Genomic DNA, 20458 nt, shown 5'->3' with positions numbered 1-20458 from the left:
TGGCAGTGATAGTGGTGCTGGTTATGATGGTGATGGTGAATGGTGGTCATGGTGGGTGGTGGTGATGGTGGTAGTGAGTGTGGTGGTGGTGGGGGATGGTGGTGATAACTGTGGTGGTGGTGATGGTGATAGTAGCAGTAGTGATGGTGGTGGTGATGGCAATAATGGTGGTAGTGGTGGTAATGGTAGTGGTTATGATAATGGTGATGGTGTTAGGTAATGATGGCAGTGGTGATGGTGATGGTGTGTGCAGGTGTGTATGTGTGTCTTGGGGTAGAAGGGAGGATTATGAGGTAGACAAGCAGGACATTGGGAAGGAAATAGAAGGTCATGGTGTAGCATTTCCAGGTAAATAAAGGAAATACAGGTAAATTCAAATTCCAAGTAAACAATGAATAATTTTTAGTATGAGAATGTCCCACATAAATTTAATTTGGTGTCCTGTATATTTATTTGCTAAAATCAAGCAATCCTAGTGCATTCAGTAAAAGAGTCCAAGCAAGAGCTGACTTCTAGCTGAGGACTCTAAATGCCTTACATAGTATTGCCTGCTGGTATCCTTGAAATAAGCTCTTTAGCCATAAGCCAATCAAAAATAATCCTGTACAGAAACCAAGGAACTTGGTTCTTGAGAGGAACTCTTAAATACTCTCTAAAAACAGAGTTTTTCTGTTTCTATAAATGCAAAAATTATTTGAACAATATGTTACTTATAGAACAGAAGAAAAACCCTCCACCTCCACCTCCCACCTCCACATATCTAGAATTAGGGTGAAAACCAAGTCCTTACAAGTTTGTGGTTCTTGCCATGGAGTGGCCATACAAGCTGTGGATGTCATAGTGAAGGCCTCCCTGAAACTCCGTGTCCATGCAGAGAGTTCTTGCAAAAAGTAAGTGATCCAGAACTCCTGGAGGGAAATACTCGTTAGTGAGGCACTTCCTCATTAACCATCTTTAACAAAATAGCAGCCCAATTATTTTCTTCCTGATTACAGTACCTTCCCCACCAATCTCCACCTGACCAAATCCATTCCAGATTTTAAATTCTATCCTAAATGCTATGTCCTGCCTGGGGCTCACACTGAGCCCTCCAAGGAGATGAATTATTAAAATTAATCTGCATTCCCTCAAGCTCACAAAGAATCCTGGTGAGGGGAGGCAACTGAGAAACGTGCTCAGAGTAAACACAGTGGATGTGAGCCTAAGTATAAAGCATATAATGTTTATCTACAAATATTTAATCAAGAGAAATTGAGTGTACAATGTATAGGTACAAAGGCAGAGAAATGGAACTTTTTCTTTTTTATAATACAGTCACACTTAGAAGAAAAATAGGGGCCGGGCATGGTGGTTCACACCTGTAATCCCAGCACTTTGGGAGGCCGAGGTGGGTGGATCACCTGAGGTCAAGAGCTTGAGACCAGCGTGACCAATATGGTGAATCCCAGTCTCTACTAAAATTACAAAAATTAGCCGGGCACGGTGGCGGGCGCCTGTAGTCCCAGCTACTTGGGAGGCTGAGGCAGGAGAATTGCTTGAGCCCGGGAGGCGGAAGTGGCAGTGAGCTGAGATCACACCACTGCACTCCAGACTGGGCGACAGAGCAAGACTACATCTCCAAACAGAAAAGAAAAGAAAAATAAGATGTGACATTTGGGTAGTCTGATAGTTTGATGTGTAAGTACTCAAATCCTGCCTCTGAGAATTCTCATTGTTTGCATTTTCCCTTCCTCAAGCATAAAATGGCCAGTCTTCTCTGCCACTTCCTCTCCTTGTGAACTCTTCACTGGGGCCGTATCTACCTTCCTTCACCAAGTCTTGCCCATACCTAGGACCTGAGCGTGAGGCACAATTCCAGAAAGTGGTGGGACCAGTAAAGATTGAGGTTGAGTTTTTCCTACCCAGTATAACAGAAGCAAGGTTTGGAGTTGGAAATTAAGTAGAAATATAAGATGGGAAGAAAATTCTATTTCTTGCACAGCTTGGCGTGTGGCATGAGATTCACAACCACTTCAGTGCTCTTTCTCTTGCTAATTAATGTGCACTATGCAATCCTGGAAATGGGAGAGGCTGCCTGGCTATGAGCAAAAGTTGCCGGTCATATGTGAGTAGACAAAATGCTGAGGGTAGCGAGTGGGGTCCCCACCAGAAGCAAGCAGAAAGTGATAGGATAGAGGTTTTCTGTAGGGGGAAAAAAAAAATCAAAAACAAAAGTTAGTTTTGGCCAAAAAAAGGATTGAGAGATTAAGAAAAAACAAAACTTGATAAACTAATCCAGAGTGGAAAAAAAATGGGGGAATACAGACAGAGCAGAGAAGAACAAAGAGTAAGTCGAAAAAGCAAACAGTAGATTTTGCAAGAGGTCAAGACTTCCTCCAAAAAATTATTTACTCCTTAAGTGACCAAAAGGAGTTAAAGAAACAGCTGTACCTTGGTCTCAGGGGTATAAGTAAAGTGGGCAAATCAGAATACACTAACTGTTCAGGTGCCCAACATGCCAGCGTTCTCTTCCTGGAAATATAAGAAGATTATACCTTCCCTTGAGGTTAAGCTGAGGCTACGTGACCAGATTCCAGCAAAGAAATTTGGGCAAATTGGGTACACCTCCCTTCTAGGCCTGCCCATAAAATCTTCTCCACCCTCTCTCTCCCTCATCCAGGAAGCCAGAAACAAAGGTCTCTGAGGAGATGGAAGAACCAGACATAGATCTGAGTCACCACTTGGATTCAAGTTACCCATCCCTCACCAGAGTATGATGTGGGCAAAAAACAAACGACTATGACGTGAGTAAAAAGTAAGCGATCATTGTGTTAATCCACTGAGATACTGGAGTTTATTTGTTGCCAGAGCATAGTCTATTCTATACTGCCACCGCCACCCACCACCTCCACACATATTCTTTCAAAATCAGAAACTAGAAAATTGACCTTGACTAGAAATGGCACCTATAAATAGGACCTTGAAGGCACCACTGATGCTTTAAACTGTTGTTAATGATCAGAGAAAGAGGGAGGAAGGGAGGGAAAAAAGAAAAATGGAAGAAGGAAGGAAGGGAGGGTAAGGAGGAAAGAAGGAAGGAAAGAATAAAGAAAACAGTTAAGAAGATTACAGGTTTGCTTCAATTTAAGGTAGTTTGTATCCTAAAGTGTCCTGAAATTCTCATAGATTTTAAAATTGACACCTGAGGGATTTGGGGGAAATGAACAGGATGAAAGCATTTTGAACTCTAGACTGGAAGGGCAACCAGGGGAGGTAGGCAGGTTCAGACTTTGTCAAAGGCTTGCCCTGGAGTTATGACAGCAAAAGGGTAATCAGAGACCCGACACTGCTGCAAAGACTTCGGTAGAGGAGTGTTCAGATGTTTAGGAGACCCCTTGGACTGGGAAGTGAAATTGCTCCTGACCATACTGAGTGTTACTGAGGGTGTTTTAAACATGGCTTATTCCTACGTCACAGCAAACAGGTGAAAACTTACTAGGAAGAAAAGGAGGAAAGTTCAAGTTGTTGGATTCACACTGGTCATTAGAAGCTTGGAGTAAGCTAGCAACTTCATTCATTTCCTTCAAAGACACAAAACACAGCAAGTGTAAAATGCGATTGAGCTACATTTAGCTGTTGAGAAATGCTTACTGAACTAGGAGCCAGGATATCTGGGTCCCTTATTAACCGCTTTTTGGATTTTAAATAATCTCCCTAACTTTTCTTACCCTTTGTTTTATCTTTTACAAAATTGAGTCATTGGATTAGGTTACATATTTGTACGGTATGTTCCACTTCTAAATGACATTTTTACCTTTTATCAATTGATTGCAATCAGCTAATTCAGAAATACTGTTTCAAAGGTTGATCCCTGCCTACAAATTGTAAAGATTTTATTGTTATTGGTAAGAACCTAAGATAAACTAACATTTCTATTGTATAACTGTCCTTATCCTTTATTCCTCTGAGTGAGGAACAATAAGAGAATACAATTAAGATCAAATCTATTTTCTTACATGAATTAAAAATAAGTATGTCTAATCTTGGTAACAAACAAATTTTTTTTAATCATTGCATATCTTAGTCATCAGAGTGCTTCTGAAAATGACTGCTCCAATGCTTTGCACATTGGCACTCAGAGAACATTTGTTGAAGAAATTCCTACTGTTCTTCCACAAAAATATAGACCCTCATTAAATTATTATCTAATGATTAATTTAAATTTTTATGAATGAATGCTACAAATAGTAGCAATTACAATACCATTTCAATAAAACAGTATTTTTAAACTGACAACCAGTTAATGGAGAAAGCAAAAACTTTATCAAAATGAAATAACCAGTTGATGAAAGATGCAAGATAAGAACCTAAGGCTCTTAGGAGCCTAATTCACTGGATATAGACGCAGCATTAAGTAAAATAATTTTTAGTACTACTATGTAAAGCGAACTATTTTTTACTACACATCAAAGTCAAAACTCATCTGAAAATTTGGCATATCTGTTTCCAAATGAAATTTGAGTCTGCAATAATAACTTACAATCCACACTCCATCAAACTCCAGACGATCATGAAATTTAGCGACCTGATCTATCCACCACTCAGTGCATACTGGATTGGTATAATCGGGAAAGACTGTCAGTCCCGGATATCCCTAGGACACAAAGAGGAAGGCTGTGGCAATCAGCTTGGTTGAAGGTTTTTCATTTTCACAGACAATGATTTCTTTTATTAGGAGCCTCATTTTGCTTGTCATTTTAGAAATAAAATGTGCGACTCCCCCAACAGAAACTAAACAATAAAATGCATACAAGGAACAAGAGGAAGAAACAATAAAAGGAAAAGCAACTGAGTGAATCGATGAAAAGCCACCATAAGTCCTTTTCTGTGCAAAAAGAAAATTTGAAAAGTACAATTTCATTATGTCAGCCCAGTTGGGAGACAAATTGTTTAAAATACTAGAAAGTCTATAGAATATTTTTCAAGAGAATGAACTTTTTCCAAGTGTTCTTAATTGAAGGTCACATAAAGTCTACTTTGAATAATTATGATTATAAATAACCTGTTGATATTTTTGGCATATAAACACTATTTTATAAATGGTTGAATGAAGTTTGCACTTCTTACTCAGGTCATTTTTTTAATTCTACCTCCCTTTTCTGTCTATGCCTATCAAACAATAGCTTTAAAGATTTTCCACAACAAAGATATAACCATAGCCAAATTTTTGAAAATTTGGAATTAAAAGGATACTAGTTTTTGTGAAAAAAATTTTGTTCATTTTCCCCATACATTTATAGATTGTAATTTAGGAACAACTTTACAGTCTGGGAACATAATGAATACATATTTTAAAATGTGGATGATTCTCAAAGCTCAAGATGGGAGCTCGAAGTACCCACGGGAAATGGATTGAGCTCCTGGCTCTTTGTTTAGGTGATGGGCACCAACTAACCATTAGATGTAAGTTTGCCCCCCAGGAAACAGGTGGTGTCACAAAACAGTCACCTACAGCAACATTCAATCTAGAGCAAGCCAGCAAATTTGATTCAACCAAGTGCGTTTAAAACAAACCACTGGCCAGGCACGGTGGCTCAGACCTGTAATCCCAACACTTTGGGAGGCCAAGGTGGGTGGATCATGAGGTCAGGAGTTCGAGACCAGTCTGGCCAAGATGGTGAAATTCTGTCTCTACTAAAAATACGAAAATCAGCCAAGCACAGGGGCAGGCACCTGTAATTCCAGCTACCTGGGAGGCTAAGGCAGGAGAATCGCCTGAACCTGGGAGGCAGAGGTTACGGTGAGCTGAGATTGTGCCACTGCACTCCAGCCTGGGCGACAGAGCAATACTCCATCTCAAAAAAAAACAAAACAAAACAAAACAAAAAACATGCACCACTATGCACCTCCACTACTGCTATCTCTGCCAACATCTTAGATTAAATGATTCATGCCATTTATTGGTGAATGAAGTCAACCATCTAATTCATTCTTTGTAATTATATGCAAATTCTTAATTATATATCACTCAAACATGAGTACTATTGAAATGACTCATATGTGTGGATAAAATTTTAGGTGAGCAAAATAATTTTTATTTGACTATGGACTCTAAATGTAGTATATAAATATGGGCTTATCTAATATTTTAGAAATTAGCTTCTAATGAATCAGTAAAAGCAAAGACTTGGTGTGCAGAAGGAAGAAAACTTTCCTACTGCTTTATGAAAAGTTAGAATCAATGAAAAAAAAGTAAATAGAATTAAGCATCGAAAGAGTCAATGAAAGGAACTAAGTGAGCAGAGTTTGGTAAGGGATCATCCATAATCCTGAAAAGACAGTTCTGCAAAATAAACCACTCAGGAGCAACAAGTTCTGCAGTCACCTGAACTCTCTAGATGAAGCACCAATTTGAGTAAATCTTACAGAATCCAATTATCTAGGGCTGACCCTACATATAATTGAAATTGCCTATGTGATTTGATTTGAAGTCCTCTCAGAAATTTTATTATCCTGAATATAGGCCCCAGCTCAGCCTATTCCAATGCCTGAGTCTGCGACCTTAGAATCAAAACCGTGCTCTATCTATAAGTCTTGTGTAAATTTAAAACATAGGCCAGACACGGTGGCTCACACCTGTCATCCCAGCACTTTGGGAGGCTGAGGCAGGTGAATCACCCGAGGTCAGGAGTTCAAGATCAACCTGGCCAACATGGAGAAACCCCATCTGTACTAAAAATACAAAAGTTAGTCGGGCCTGGTGGTGTGTGCCTCTAATCCCAGCTACTCGGGAGGCTGAGGTAGGAGAATCGCTTGAACCCAGGAGTCGGAGGTTGCAGTGAGTCAAGATCACGCCATTGCACTCCAGCCAGGGTGACAAAAGTGAAACTCCATCTCAAAAAAAATAAAAATTAAAAATTAAAAAAATATATATATTAGCTGAGATCAGTTCCGTATTAATCTATGAGTATCTTGCTATATTTTTGTAGTTGAATTTATGTCTTGGGAAAGAGAAATTTGGAGATGGGAGGGCTTTAGGAACTGATTTTTCTTCTAATTATATATTGCTTCTCAATTATCTATGGTATTAGAGGATCAAGGCTAGCTTTTTAAATGCTTCAGATTTTTAATCATTCTATTATTATATCTACTGGTTTAAAATAGTAATAAAAGAAACCTCTAAAGCCACGAAAACAGTAACAATATTGTAACTTGCCTTTCACCCATCTTCGTACCAAAAGTACAAACTCTCCAAAACAATCATAATTTATTTTTATTTTCTTAAGAAATTACCTCCCCAACAGCAAAGCCATTGTTCCCCAAGATCCACACTCTCTTTAGGCTTCCATTATTATAGGGCTCGTAGTTAGAGTTTTTGGAGATGCCAGGATTCTAATAAAGAAATATGATACAAATATTATTTTTATAAATTGTTTTGCACTGTGAAAGAAAAAATAAAGTAACAAGTGTTTGAACATACCACAATAATAACATATTTCTGTCCATTTTCATGTAACTCCTTGACAAAATCTGGGAGACCAGAGTAAGCGACTTCATCAACAGTGAAATCCTTCTTTCCATCCATGTAGTCTATGTCAGAGTACTGGACGTCCTGAAAGAGAGCTCTGGCCAGTCAGAACCCAGGAAACAGCACTGTGCTGATTGGAAGTATTACAGCTCTGGTTCCTGACCATTGAAAATGAAACTACATTTCCTACTGATCCTGGAACTTCCAGGGCTTGGCTACTTCTTAGGAGTAAATAAGCCATCTTTGAAACACATGATTGCTGTTTGATTGCAGTTTTACCTCCTTGTCCTGACAGGTGCATGTCATAAGGTATTGGGAGGGACTTAAGAGCAGGAATTACATCTTGTTCATCTCTGCAACTTGAGAGCTTGGATGCTTGACATAAAACAGATGCTCTTTAAATGATTGTTTGAATGAATTATATTATTAATGTTATAACCATGTACTAACTTAACCCAAGCATCAAGCCAGAATATATCATATGGGGAGAAAATGATCTTTTGCCCTATGAAAGTGCTAGAGTAATGATTAACAAAGATCAATGACAAAAAGATAAAGCCTTACTCAACTAAACTCTCAAGCACACATTTTTCCTTGTGTTTGCGTACCAGCCTATGGGGAGCAGGTGTTATTCTTAGTGAGCAAATTGAAATGTGAGGGAGTTCAGTGACATTTCCCAAAGTATGTGCCCTGGGAGGTGGGGTGGCTGATGAGGGCTTTGGGGACAGGCTCTTTGGCTTCAGATGCTCTTTTTTTCCCCAATCTGCCACTTTCCTCAAAGACAAAGGAAGTGTTCTTCTAAGTGTCCCTCAAGTATCATACAGTAGGAGTCTCGGCCTTACAGGCCTGAAGGAAAATGTGGCTTGTAGTCTGTTGCCCAAAGTGGCATCAACTGTTCTAATACTGGGCAGTCATTTAGGACCCAGGTGTCCTCCACAAACACATACAGGGAAAGATTCTACTTGTGGAAGAAAATTCTTCCTCGAATTGGATGTTTGCAGATAGTAGATATGGGAGAAGTAAAATTAAACACAATCAATTCCCCTTTGACACCAAAACACATTGACCATCTATTTTTTTCACAGGAAAAATTGATCCTCCTGCCTGCCCTTATCACTACTCTGAGAGGGGATTGAAGAATCCTGAAAGCAGGCCAAAGCCATTTCCACATGTTCAGTCTTCCTTCGGATGTTCACATTTAACTTTTTTTTTTTTTTTTTTTTTTTGAGACAGAGCCTCACTCTGTCACCCAGGCTGGAGTGCAGTGGCACGATCTCAGCTCACTACAACCTCTGCCTCCAGGCTCAAGTGATTCTCCTGCCTCAGCCTGCTTTGTAGCTGGGATTATAGGCATATGCCACCACACCTGGGTAATTTTTTTGTATTTTTAATAGAGACGGGGTGCCACCATATTGACCAGGCTGGTCTCAAAATCCTGACCTCAAGTGATCAACCCACCTTGGCCTCCCAAAGTGCTGAGATTACAGGTGTGAGCCACCACACTGGGCCAACACTATATTCTTACATCAAAGCTTCAAAATCCCAAAGAGCTACCCCAAATAAGTTGTTCTGATAAATTCTTTAGCCACATGTTACGCATCTCCTGGAGAAGATGATCAAATATTACACACTTAATAATTATCTTGACTTACTGGTGGACATGGAACATCATAAATACTGATGCAACCATGAAGCTTCAAAATTAGAGTTTGTCAGATCTGGGAGGAGTATACGAGGTCACCGTGAGAAACTCATTTACTGTAAGTCATTATAATCATCATCTCTTGTTACTCATGTCACCTCCAGTGTTGCTTTCTCTAATATCATAACAGCTAACTTTGATGATGTTCACCTTCTGTGCTAGATGCTTTACATGCACAGTACTTACTACCAGCCCATTCCTTACTACCAGCCCACCAAAGCAAGTCTTACATTCTCATTCTATAAAGGTGGAAACTAAGACTCAGACATGTTAATTAAGTAGCGCAACATTGCACAGAGCTAGGAAGAGGTAAAGCCAAAATTCGAAGCCATATCTATCTGACTTCATTAACAGTATACTTTTCATGCTCAGATACATAACTTAACATGCAAATTTCTGCCAGCAAGTGTGCCTGTCAATCTATTGATTTATCTACATTTTTCCTAATAAATTGAATTTAATGCAAAAAATAAAAATGGGAATTGGTGTCAAATGCATGCTAAAAGAAGTTTCAACTTACATATGGTATCTCAGCTAAACGATTTCGGCTTACAACTTCTTTCAATTTATTGATGCCACCATAATCCCTGCGACTAAGCTGGAACCCAAGACTCCAATAGGGAGGCAAGAATGGCCGTCCAACAAGCTGAAAAGATAAGCAAGTAAGTGTGTAGACTTTTAGCATAAACACTGTAGCCCCATGCCTAACACTGGAGGCATTAGCCCCATTTCATTTTCTGTGAAGTTCCCAGAGCTGAAAATGTCAGAGCTGAGAGTAATCCGCTAGAATAATTTGTGAAATCCCACAATCACATCCTTCTTTACTAAGTACATAAATGTATTCCCAACATCAGACACTGATAAAATTTGCAGAAAATGTTTCAATAATAGTGTCACCTTGGGGGGAAACCGGTGACATTCATTATTCTATAAGTGTTTTTCTGAGTATTTGTTCACAGTGTGGTAAGGGCTAAGATGGGCGCTTGGAATATGGTGGCACAGAACAAACATAGTCCTGCCCTCACAGAGCTTAGAGGAAATAAATAAATGTCTAATATAATTTCAGATAGTGGTATGTGCAAAGGGTAAAGGAATAAGAACTGACGAGATTAAGAGTGAGATTACGGACACATGCCACCACGCCCAGCTAATTTTTGCATCTTTAGTAGAGACAGAGCTCCGCCATGTTGGCCAGGCTGGTCTTGCCCTCCTGACCTCAAGCGATTTGCCTGCATTGGCCTCCCAAAGTGCTGGAAGTACAGGTGTTAGCCACTGTGTCCAACCTCAAGTTTCTTCCTTTTCTGTAATTTGAGTCGAATATGAATAGCTAGCAAAGTTTATTTAGGTAGTTCCTTTTCACTGAATTTTAACTTATTGAATGAATAAGCTTTGCTGATTGGTGGGATACATGAATGGACCATCAGTTACTTGAAAGCAGGATGGTGTCTGACTTATTTTGCATTTCTCAAGCCTTGCACAGTGTCCTTTTGAATGCAGAAAGCACCAAACAAAGGTCATCAAAATAAATAAACAGTAGATGAAAGACTATCCCAGCATTTATAATCCATATAGTTTACTAATACCTTTTATCAATTTATAATGAGTATACGTGATAATAGCAGTAAATAAGGACTATCTAAATGCAAAAACATACCTCCAAGTATTGCTGAACCACTTGTTCTGGAGTGTTTCCTAGGAATACATAGAAGTCAAGAATGCCTCCAATCGTGCGATAAGTGATTGCAGGAGCTGGCTGAAGGGTAACCTCTGAAAAAATTATAATGAGATTTATTAGAATCTTCTGGTTGGAAGTAGACTCTTCTCTGCAGTATAAATAGCTGAGCTATCTAAAAGAGTCTCAGTCTCATTTTGAAAGGGATGAAAATCACACTGTTCTTTTTATCAGAGGATTGTTGTTGGAGTTTGTCAAAATATTTAATGTGTAAGACACCAATGAAGACTTGAGTTTGTTTGTTTTTTTTAAGAGAAAGAAGAACAAATTTTATTTTAACCTAGCCACATACAAATACAAGCTTCTGGGTTTTGTGAGTGGCTTCACCCAAAAAACCTTTTAAAAATTTTATTAGATGAGTTTGACTACAACTAAATATTTAAAAATAAGTAAAAATGCTTATTGGAGTACCATTAATCCAGAAGCTGGAGGAGGAAGATTTGGAGGGGGAAAGGGTGGCTGGGCTATGAGAAAGAGCCTACAAAACACAACCTTGTTGCCTACAGGCAGAAAGCACAATTTACACGTTGAAATCTACAGGTATTTTTGGAATGCATCTATCAGTGGATCCTATTTTCTATGGACTATAAGGGGAAACGTTGTATCAAAGAAGACCCCTGCAGTGGTTTTCAATGAAAATAATGTCAAGTATGACCTGGATTTGTAGACAGGTTAACCTACTTTCAGGTTCCAGTTTCAGCAAAAGTATTGTAGGTTCAAAATGCTTTCTGTTCAACAGTGATCTCACCATAAAAGTAAGTTTTTATAAAAGCAGAATCCTAAAACATATTCCTACCTACAGAAGACAAAAAGATGCTTCCTACCCATGGCATTACTGTTCATCAGAAAAACTCCAAAAGAGGAGCCACTGGCGTCTTCAAGGCACAAGAAGAATGTATGAGCTCCGTACAGATTAATCATGTCCTGTCAGCAAAACAGAAGAACAGTAATAGTGTTATGTGTTAAGAAAGTTTTCATTCACCCTAAAATAAATTCAAAAGCCATCTATAACATATACTTGGTCAACACTTCATGTAGTATAACATTGTATCAAAAAGGCATTGAAATGATACTATCAACTGGAAAATGAATAAACAGAATACGGTATATCTATACAATAGAATTCCATTCAACAATAATAAAATAATCATACACACTACAACATAAATAAACATTGAAAGTGTTATGCTAAGGGAAAGAAACTGACACAAACAACCATATATTGTATGATTTCATTGATATGAAATATCTAGAAAAGTCAAATCTATAGGGACAGAAAGTAGGTTAGTATTTGGCTCGGGCTGAAGCAAGCTCTGGAGTTTAAGTCTCAAAGGGCAGAAGGGATCCTATTGTGGTGATGCCAAAGTTATAGAACTGGATTATGACGATGCTTGCACAACTCAGTATATGTGCTCAAAGTCATTGAATTGCACACTTAAAACAGATGAATTTTATGGCCTATGCATTATAACTCAATCAAGTTATTTTGTAAACATATTTGCTATGATGTATACCAAAATATTAGCAGAAAGTGATGGTATTATGAGTAATTTTGAATTTTTTATGCCTAGTTGTATTTTCTAATGTTTCTGTAGTTAATATATAATACTTAAGTGGAAAAAAAGCTTAAAACTAATAAAAAGAGAAAGAAAAAATATTTAAATCTGTGACAAAGCTGTGATGAGCACTGATACAAGAAGAGATAATGTGTGTGTGTATGTGTGTGTGTATGTGTGTGTGTGTGTGTGTATAACTCTAAGTGCCTTAAGAATAAAAGAAGTTGAGATCAGAATACAGAGAATGTTTTACAAGCTCCCTGTGTGACAGTATCATCATCTTAGCCACAGCATAAGGCAATAATACTGATAATGGTAAATGCCAGGAGAGGGGGAAAAAAGAATCAACATAATTTGCAAAATTAAGAAGACCAATAAGCCTAGACTAGATGTAAAATTATAGCCAGGAAAACTAATGGCATGACACTTGGATAGCATACAGACAAAATTTTTAAAATACATTTTGAAGAAAGAAAAAAGCAGGAGAAAAAGAAAAGAAAAAAGAAAGGAAGAAAAACAGGAAGGGTAGAAGGCATTACATCTAATTTGTGACTACAATTTAGGAATGTCAGCTATAGAAAGTCAAACATAGTACAATTCATAGTTTTCAATATTTGCCAGGGTCCTTGACCAAACACTTATTACATGTGTTGGCCATTGCTTTTTTGTCTTTGCTCTGCTCTGCAAGGTCACTCCCTCCATTGTATCAGATGCTGTTAGCTAGGCTACAGGTTAATGTGCTACTTGCTTTGTTCATCTTCTGCCAAATATGAATTGCAAAATGTCAGCTCTCTGTCTCCCTTGCACCATACTTCAGCTTGTGGCTCTTGCACAGATTCAAGAAATGTCATCAGCACCACGGAGGCTTCAAGACATGCTCTACAAACCTACGTGACTCAAAGCGTTGTCCATGGAACAATACCTCCTCAAATCCTTTGTTATCAGTCAACCACAAGACAAGTACAAAAACCAAAAGTCAAAGTTTAGAAATTCTTTCCTAGCAATTGAAAAGGGTAATATTTTATGTCTGTTCAACTGAAAATTTAGGCTTTTTTGGTATGTCTTTGGATTTTTTATTTCATTTTTTCAGTAATATATTTTAATTGTATTTTACAGAAGTATTGCCCATGCTGGATTTTTTACTTTTTTTTTTTAAAGAAACTAGTCCTTCACTCCAGATAAGCTGAGAGGCACTAATCTAGAGCAGTCCTTCTCCCACTTTAATATGAATGTGAGTCACCGAGGGGTCTTGTAAAAATGCAGATTTGGATCCAGTGGGTCTGGGCTATGACTTGAGATTCTGCATTTCTAACAACCTCCCAGGTGATGCCAACGCTGACGTCTCTGAAACATACTTTCACTAGCAAACACCTAGAACAGTATGAAAGCTGTCAAGAGACATTTTTAGTCCACTGAGTTCTACTGAGCATGGCTCCTACTGAAGCCCTCATTTCCTCAGTTATTAAACCAATACATAGTAATTTGGCAGAAGTATACTAGGTTCTAATATAATCATGAAATTATATTTCCCATTAAAAATGAAGTTTGTTTAAAAAAATGCTACATTTCAAATTTGCTAGAAAATTTCTAATTTATTTTTTTATTTCTAATATTGCTGTATTCTTGAATTTATAAGTCTCAAGAACAAATATTCCTCAACACTAACACATCTAAAATGATCGAAGTAAGATAGATGTATTCCCGCAGACTACTTTTAGGAAAAGAAGGAGGGTATCCCTTACTGTAGGCGATACTGAGGAGGAAAGGCACCTCACCTTGGTGGGGGTGGCATCCCGGGTGAAGATGGGCCAGGTCTTCCAGGTCATGTTGTGGCGGTACTGCTGGTGCACATGTTCTCCCAGCCCATACACATTGGCACTGGGTAGTCGGAAAGACAGTTGCAGGTACTGCTGGGCAAACTGGAGGGGCCCGATGCTAGTGTCCAACCTGGGCCGTAGGGTAAGTAGAGCAAGCATCACCAAAAAACACTCTTTCCTCTGCTAGAAAGCTATCTTTCCTTTCCACATACACTTAGACCTCTGTTGTTTCATGTGTTATCAATTTTCACACTACCTTTGAAGGCCTTTCTAGGGCACCTCTGGTTCTTTGATTCGAGAGGAAGACAGCATTAGTGGCAGGATGCCAGGAGCTCAGGTTGGACAATTGGGGAAAGAGAGCAGAGTTGACTTCATATTTAATGTGCATCTACTATATTCCAGGCACCACTCTGGGTGTTTTATAAACAACGTCTCATTACCCCTAGCAAAAGTGGATATTTTGAGTCCCTTTTTTTGGTCAAGGAAACTGATACTGTTAAGAAGAGGTATTTTGTCTGATATATAACACAGTTGACTTACTGGTACCAGGATGTGAATACTGGTTTTACTGACACTAATACTTCTATTTACTCCAGTACAGTTTGTGAATTAAGCTCAAATTGTTGGTCACTGCTTGATAGCAAAATTCACAGTGAATAATAATTTAAAATAATAGACAATGAAGTTTGAGTTCCAGTATGAATAATAATTTAAAACAATAAAATCCCCTATTTTACAACATATGTAAGCCAGAAGTATATTTCTGTGTATATATAAATATATTATATTATACAAATAGATAAATATATTAAATATACTACATATTTAAATATATAAATATATATTATTGAATTTTATATAAATATTTAGATAAATAAAAATATATTATGCAAAATATATATTTATATTCAATATATTGATGTATATTAACATATATTAAATATTTATATTAAATATAAATTAATGTTTACTAAATATATTAAATATTTATATTACTATAAATTAATGTTTATTAAATACATTCTAATACATTAAATATTTACATTAAATCTAAATTAATGTATATTAAATATATATTAAACATTTATATTTAATATAAACATATAAATATGTGTAAATATATTCAATGTATAAATATGACATATTTGTATATTAAATACATATGTATATATTATATTTAAAATATATTAATTTATATATACTTATATATGATTTAAATATATCTATATATTGTATATAATTATATAATTTAGCAAGCATTTTAGTATTACGTTTTAGTATTCTGTTTTATGAGCATGATAGGCTAACACTGTTATTTTACAGCAAACTCTTTGACATTTTTCTGATATTCAAACATTTTCTCTAGTTGTACTTAAATATTTAACTGCCCACCCACAGTAAATCAGAATGAGTAATATCAGAACTGTGTGTTCAAAGATGCACCAAGAGGGTTGAAAAGCTCACAAGACTCTTCTGTTGCTTGTCCTCATTATTTTGATGCTGAAAGGTTTATCAGTAACCTCCACATAATAGGTCAAATTGGAGGCATCAGCAGTCCCATCAACCAGCCTAATATTTTCATGGGAAACTTCATAGCGTATGTTATTATAGTCAGTGATCTGTCAAAATAAAAACAGAAGGGACAACTGGAGATAAGACCACTTCCTTGTAGACAGAGCTATAAAAGACGTTCCATCTCAAATAGCACCCCATGAGAATAGCTTCTAATTCTTGACATTGTGGCTCCTGATTTGTGAAATCACCCAATTACGTGTGCCCCATCAAATAAAAATTAGCCTGCCCATCCCATCCAGAGATTCCTGCAGAGAGGAAGAGAAGTACCTTCTGCTTCCACACTTCAAGCCCAATGTGGACACACTGCTTTCTTCAAAATGTATTTAGCAGTCACTCCCAAACCAACCTTAAAATGAAACCGATTGGATGTCTGATATTCAGCTGTGAAAAGGGTGGTGGCGACATCATTTCCAAACAGAGATGGGGACGGCAACCTTTTCAACTGGGCAGTAAATCCTATGGGTGGCAAGATAGGGGGAGAGAAAGAGAAGGAGACTAACTTTTAGGGGTTTTTGTTTGTTTGTTTTTATTTTGAGATGGAGTCTTGCCCTGTAGCCCAGGCTGGAGTGTAAGGTGTGATCTTGGCTCACTGCAACGTCCACCTCCCAGGTTCAAACGATTCTCCTGCCTCTGCCTCCCAAGTAGCTGGAATTACAGTCACCTGCCACCATGCTCAGCTAATTTTTGTATTTTTAGTAGAGATGGGGTTTCATCACATTGATGGGCTGGTCTTGAACTCCTGACCTCATGATCCACCTGCGTCGGCCTCTCAAAGTGCTTGGATTACAGGCGTGAGCCACCGTGCCCGCCTGACTTTTACCTTTTATTTTACTTTGCAGTTGATGTATCTGGGCCATAAGGAGTTGTTCCCAGGCACAACATCAGGGCAGTGCTCACCTGTGCTTGTATTTGTATGGCCATTGCTGGCTTCATAGCCCCAGTTACAGGGGAAGAAGCACCTAGGGACATTGGCATCCTCCACAGGTGACCAGCAGCACTTATATTGCCATCTGCAGATATCCTGTAACAATGACACAGAGTTAGCAGTATATAAACTGAGGGAAGGAAAGTATTACCTGTCTATTTATTTATAATCCATTTTATTCCAAGGAGAATTTAAGATAGGTTATAATTATATTCACTAATTTATTTGTTCTTTATTTATTCATGCATTTATCCAACTGTCCAATATATGTTTATTATCTACCAGACATGGAACTGATAATACAGATAAACAAGACAGAGCCTGTGCCCTCAGCAAACTTACTGTCTAGTGGCAAATCCATACAATTAGAAAAGCAATTACATACAGCATGATGATATGAGGTCTCCACCAAGTGTGTCCAGGAGCTGAGGGAACACACGGTCACTGTACCCAGCCTAGTAGGCTTGGAGTGGGGTAGGGAGAGCTTCCAGGTAAGTGAAAGGTAAATGAAAGGTAAGTCCCGTCATGAAGCACTAGGGGAGGTTAGACAAGCAACAGTATTCCCAGCGGAGAAGGCAGCAATGCATGACAGACTCAGAAAAACCACACATTTCTTGTGCTGAAAACATTGAGTATGAGAATGAAGCTGGAAATCACATAGTATTTTTATCAGGAGTGGGTTGGAAACCAGACCAAGAAGTTTGGACTTTCCCATGAGAAAGAGTCATGCAAGTGGCTAACAACACAGCAAAAAGAGAAATGCATTTCCAAAAAGTAAGCAAAGGGAAGCTAAGAAAATTAGAGATGATTAAAATAAAAACAGGACAGAGGGCAATATAGAAATTCACAATGTCTCTACTATGTCCAAGGCGAAAACAAATCACATGTGGTTCTTTCTCAGAGTGGCTTGATTATAAATATTTTTTGGTGTTATTTAGCAAGATTTATTTTGTAAAGGTCTTATAATTTTCACATTAATTTACATAAAATTATTTTGTTATGATAAATAAAACAAATGGCAACTGAGACCAATGTGTTAGAATAAACATAGGCATTCACCTTCCTCACCTAACTAAACTTACATGAAATGACAGAAGTAATTTTAAGAAAAAAATTACAAATCTGTTTATAACACAGCAAAATAAAATGCAGTGTGGCAATTCAGAAATTCAATTACAATTGAATTTCTTTCTTTCTTTTTTTTTTTTTTTGGAGATAGTTTCATTCTTGTTGCCCAGTCTGGAGTGCAATGGTGCAGTCTCGGCTCACTGCAATCTTCACCTCCTGAGTTCAAGTGATTCTACTGCCTCAGTCTCACAAGTAGCTGGGATTACAGGCTTCCACCACCACACCTGGCTAAGTTTTGTATTTTTAGTAGAGACAGGGTTTCACCATGTTGGCCAGGCTAGTCTTGAACTCCTGACTTCAGGTGATCCACCCACCTCAGCCTCCCAAAGTGCTGGGATTACCGACATGAGTCATTGTGCCTGGCCTACAATTGAATTTCAGTTATAATTACAACTACAATTGAAGTTCCATTACAATTCAAGGTGAGATTTAGGTGGGGACACAGAGTCAAATCATGTCATTCTGCACCTGGCCCCTCTCAGATCTCATGTCCTCACATTTCAAAACATAATCATGCCCTTCCAATAGTCCCTTAAAGTTTTAACTCATTCCAGTGTTAATCCAAAAATACAAGTACAAATTCTTATCTGAGACAAGGCAAGTCTCTTTAGCCTATGAGCCTGTACAATCAAAAGCAATCAGTTTCTTCCTAGATACAATGGGGTACAGGCATTGGGTAAATATACCCATTCCAAATGGAGAAATTGATCAAAATGAAGGGGTTACAGGCCCCATGCAAGTCTGAAATCCAACATGGCAGTCAAAGCCTAAAGCTCTGAAATAATCTCCTTTGACTCCATTTCTCACATCCAGGTCATGCTGATGGGAGAGGTGGGCTCCCACAGCCTTGAGCAGCTCTGTGTCCGTGGCTCTGCAGGTACAGCCACCTTCCTGGCTGCTTTCATGAGCTGGCATTGAGTGTCTGTGGCTTTTCCAGGCACACACTGCAAGCTGTCAGTGGACCTACCATTCTGGGAGTTGGAGGACAGTGGCTCTCTTCTCACAACTTCACTAGGCTGAGCCCCAGTGGAGACTCTGTGTGGGGACTCTGACCCCACATTTCCCTTCCACACTGCCCTAGCAGAGGATCTCCATAAGGATTCTACCCATGCAGAAAACTTGTGCCTGGACATCCAGGCATTTCCACACATCCTCTGAAATCTAGGTAGAGGTTCCTATACCTTGATTCTTGACTTCTGTGCACCCACGGGCTCAATACCATGTAGAAGCAGCCAAGACTTGGGGCTTACACACTCTGAAGCCATGGCCTGAGCTGTACCTTGGCCCCTTTTAGCCATGGCTGGAGCTGCTGGGACACAGAACACCAAGTCCCTAGGCTGCACACAGCAGGGGGATCCTGGGCCCAGCCCATGAAACCATTTTTCCCTCCTGAGCCTCCTTGCCTGTGATGGGAGGAGCTGCTGTGAAGACCTCTGACATGCCCTGGAGACATTTCCCCATTGTCTTGGCAATTAATATTTGGCTCCTTGTTACTTATGCAAATTTCTGTAGCTGGCTTGAATTTCTCCTCAGAAAATAGGCTTTTCTTTTCTATTGCATCATCAGGCTGCACATTTTCTGAACTTTTATGCTCTGCTTTCCTTTTAAACATAAGTTCCAATTCCAAACCATATCTTTGTGAATACATAAGCTGAATGCCTTTAATAGCACCCAAGTTACCTCTTAAACACTTCGCTGCTTAGAAATTTCTTCTGCCAGATACCCTAAATCATCTCTCTCAAGTTCAAAGTTCCACAGATCTCTAGGGCAGAGGTGAAATGCCACCAGTCTCTTTGATAAAACATAGCAAGAATCACCTTTATTCTAGTTCCCAACAAGTTCTTCATCTCCATCTGAGACAAGCAGCATTTGGTCAAAGTCATTCAACAAGTCTCAAGGAAGTTCCAAACTTTCCCACATCTTCCTGTCTTCTTCTGAGCCCTTCAAACTGTTCCAACCTCAGTTTGTTACCCAATTCCAAAGTCGCTTCCACATTTTCAGGTATCTTTACAGCAACACCCCACTACCTGGTACCAATTTACTGTATTAGTCAGTTCTCATGCTGCTAATAAAGACATTCCCAAGACTGTGTAATTTATAAAGGAAAGACATTTAATGGACTCACAGTTCCAAATGGCTGGGGAGGCCTCACAATCATGGTGGAAGATGAAGGAAGTACAATGGGATGTCTTACATGGTGGCAGGCAAGAGAGCTTGTGCAGGGGAAGTCCCCTTTATAAAACCATCAGATCTCATGAGCCTTATTCACTACCATAAGAACAGTATGGGGGAAACTGCCCCACAATTCAATTACCTCCACCTGGCCCCTTGACACATTGGGAGTATTAAAATTCAAGGTGAGAATTGGGTGGGGACACAGAGTCAAACCATCATTTCCATTTAAAAAAAAAACAATGAGGAATGTGTAATGTTAAGATTTAGAACAACAAGATTTAAAGCTCCTTAATATTTGAACTGAATTACAAAAGAAAACAATGAAAGAGAAGTGTTATGAA

At 38.5% G+C, this 20458-nt stretch overlaps 1 protein-coding gene across 1 annotated transcript in view; it reads right to left on the bottom strand.

Moving 5' to 3' along the window:
* Positions 1–20458, bottom strand: part of MGAM2 (maltase-glucoamylase 2 (putative)) — a 103434-nt gene that overhangs the window by 74440 nt on the left and 8536 nt on the right. Inside the window, exons 3-14 of the mRNA XM_025380084.1 lie at positions 16787–16910; positions 16236–16345; positions 15779–15933; positions 14273–14444; positions 11766–11865; positions 10864–10976; positions 9730–9855; positions 7460–7591; positions 7273–7371; positions 4520–4633; positions 3476–3560; positions 791–908 (exon numbers count right to left, since the gene is read on the bottom strand). Coding sequence (XP_025235869.1) covers positions 791–908; positions 3476–3560; positions 4520–4633; positions 7273–7371; positions 7460–7591; positions 9730–9855; positions 10864–10976; positions 11766–11865; positions 14273–14444; positions 15779–15933; positions 16236–16345; positions 16787–16910 — 1448 coding nt within the window. The remainder of the gene's footprint in view (positions 1–790; positions 909–3475; positions 3561–4519; positions 4634–7272; positions 7372–7459; positions 7592–9729; positions 9856–10863; positions 10977–11765; positions 11866–14272; positions 14445–15778; positions 15934–16235; positions 16346–16786; positions 16911–20458) is intronic.

This window comes from Theropithecus gelada, chromosome 3, assembly GCF_003255815.1.
Source record: "Theropithecus gelada isolate Dixy chromosome 3, Tgel_1.0, whole genome shotgun sequence".
Classification (NCBI taxonomy): Eukaryota; Metazoa; Chordata; class Mammalia; order Primates; family Cercopithecidae; genus Theropithecus; species Theropithecus gelada.
Note: the sequence above shows the minus strand (reverse complement) of the source record. Positions and strands in the feature narration are given on the sequence as shown.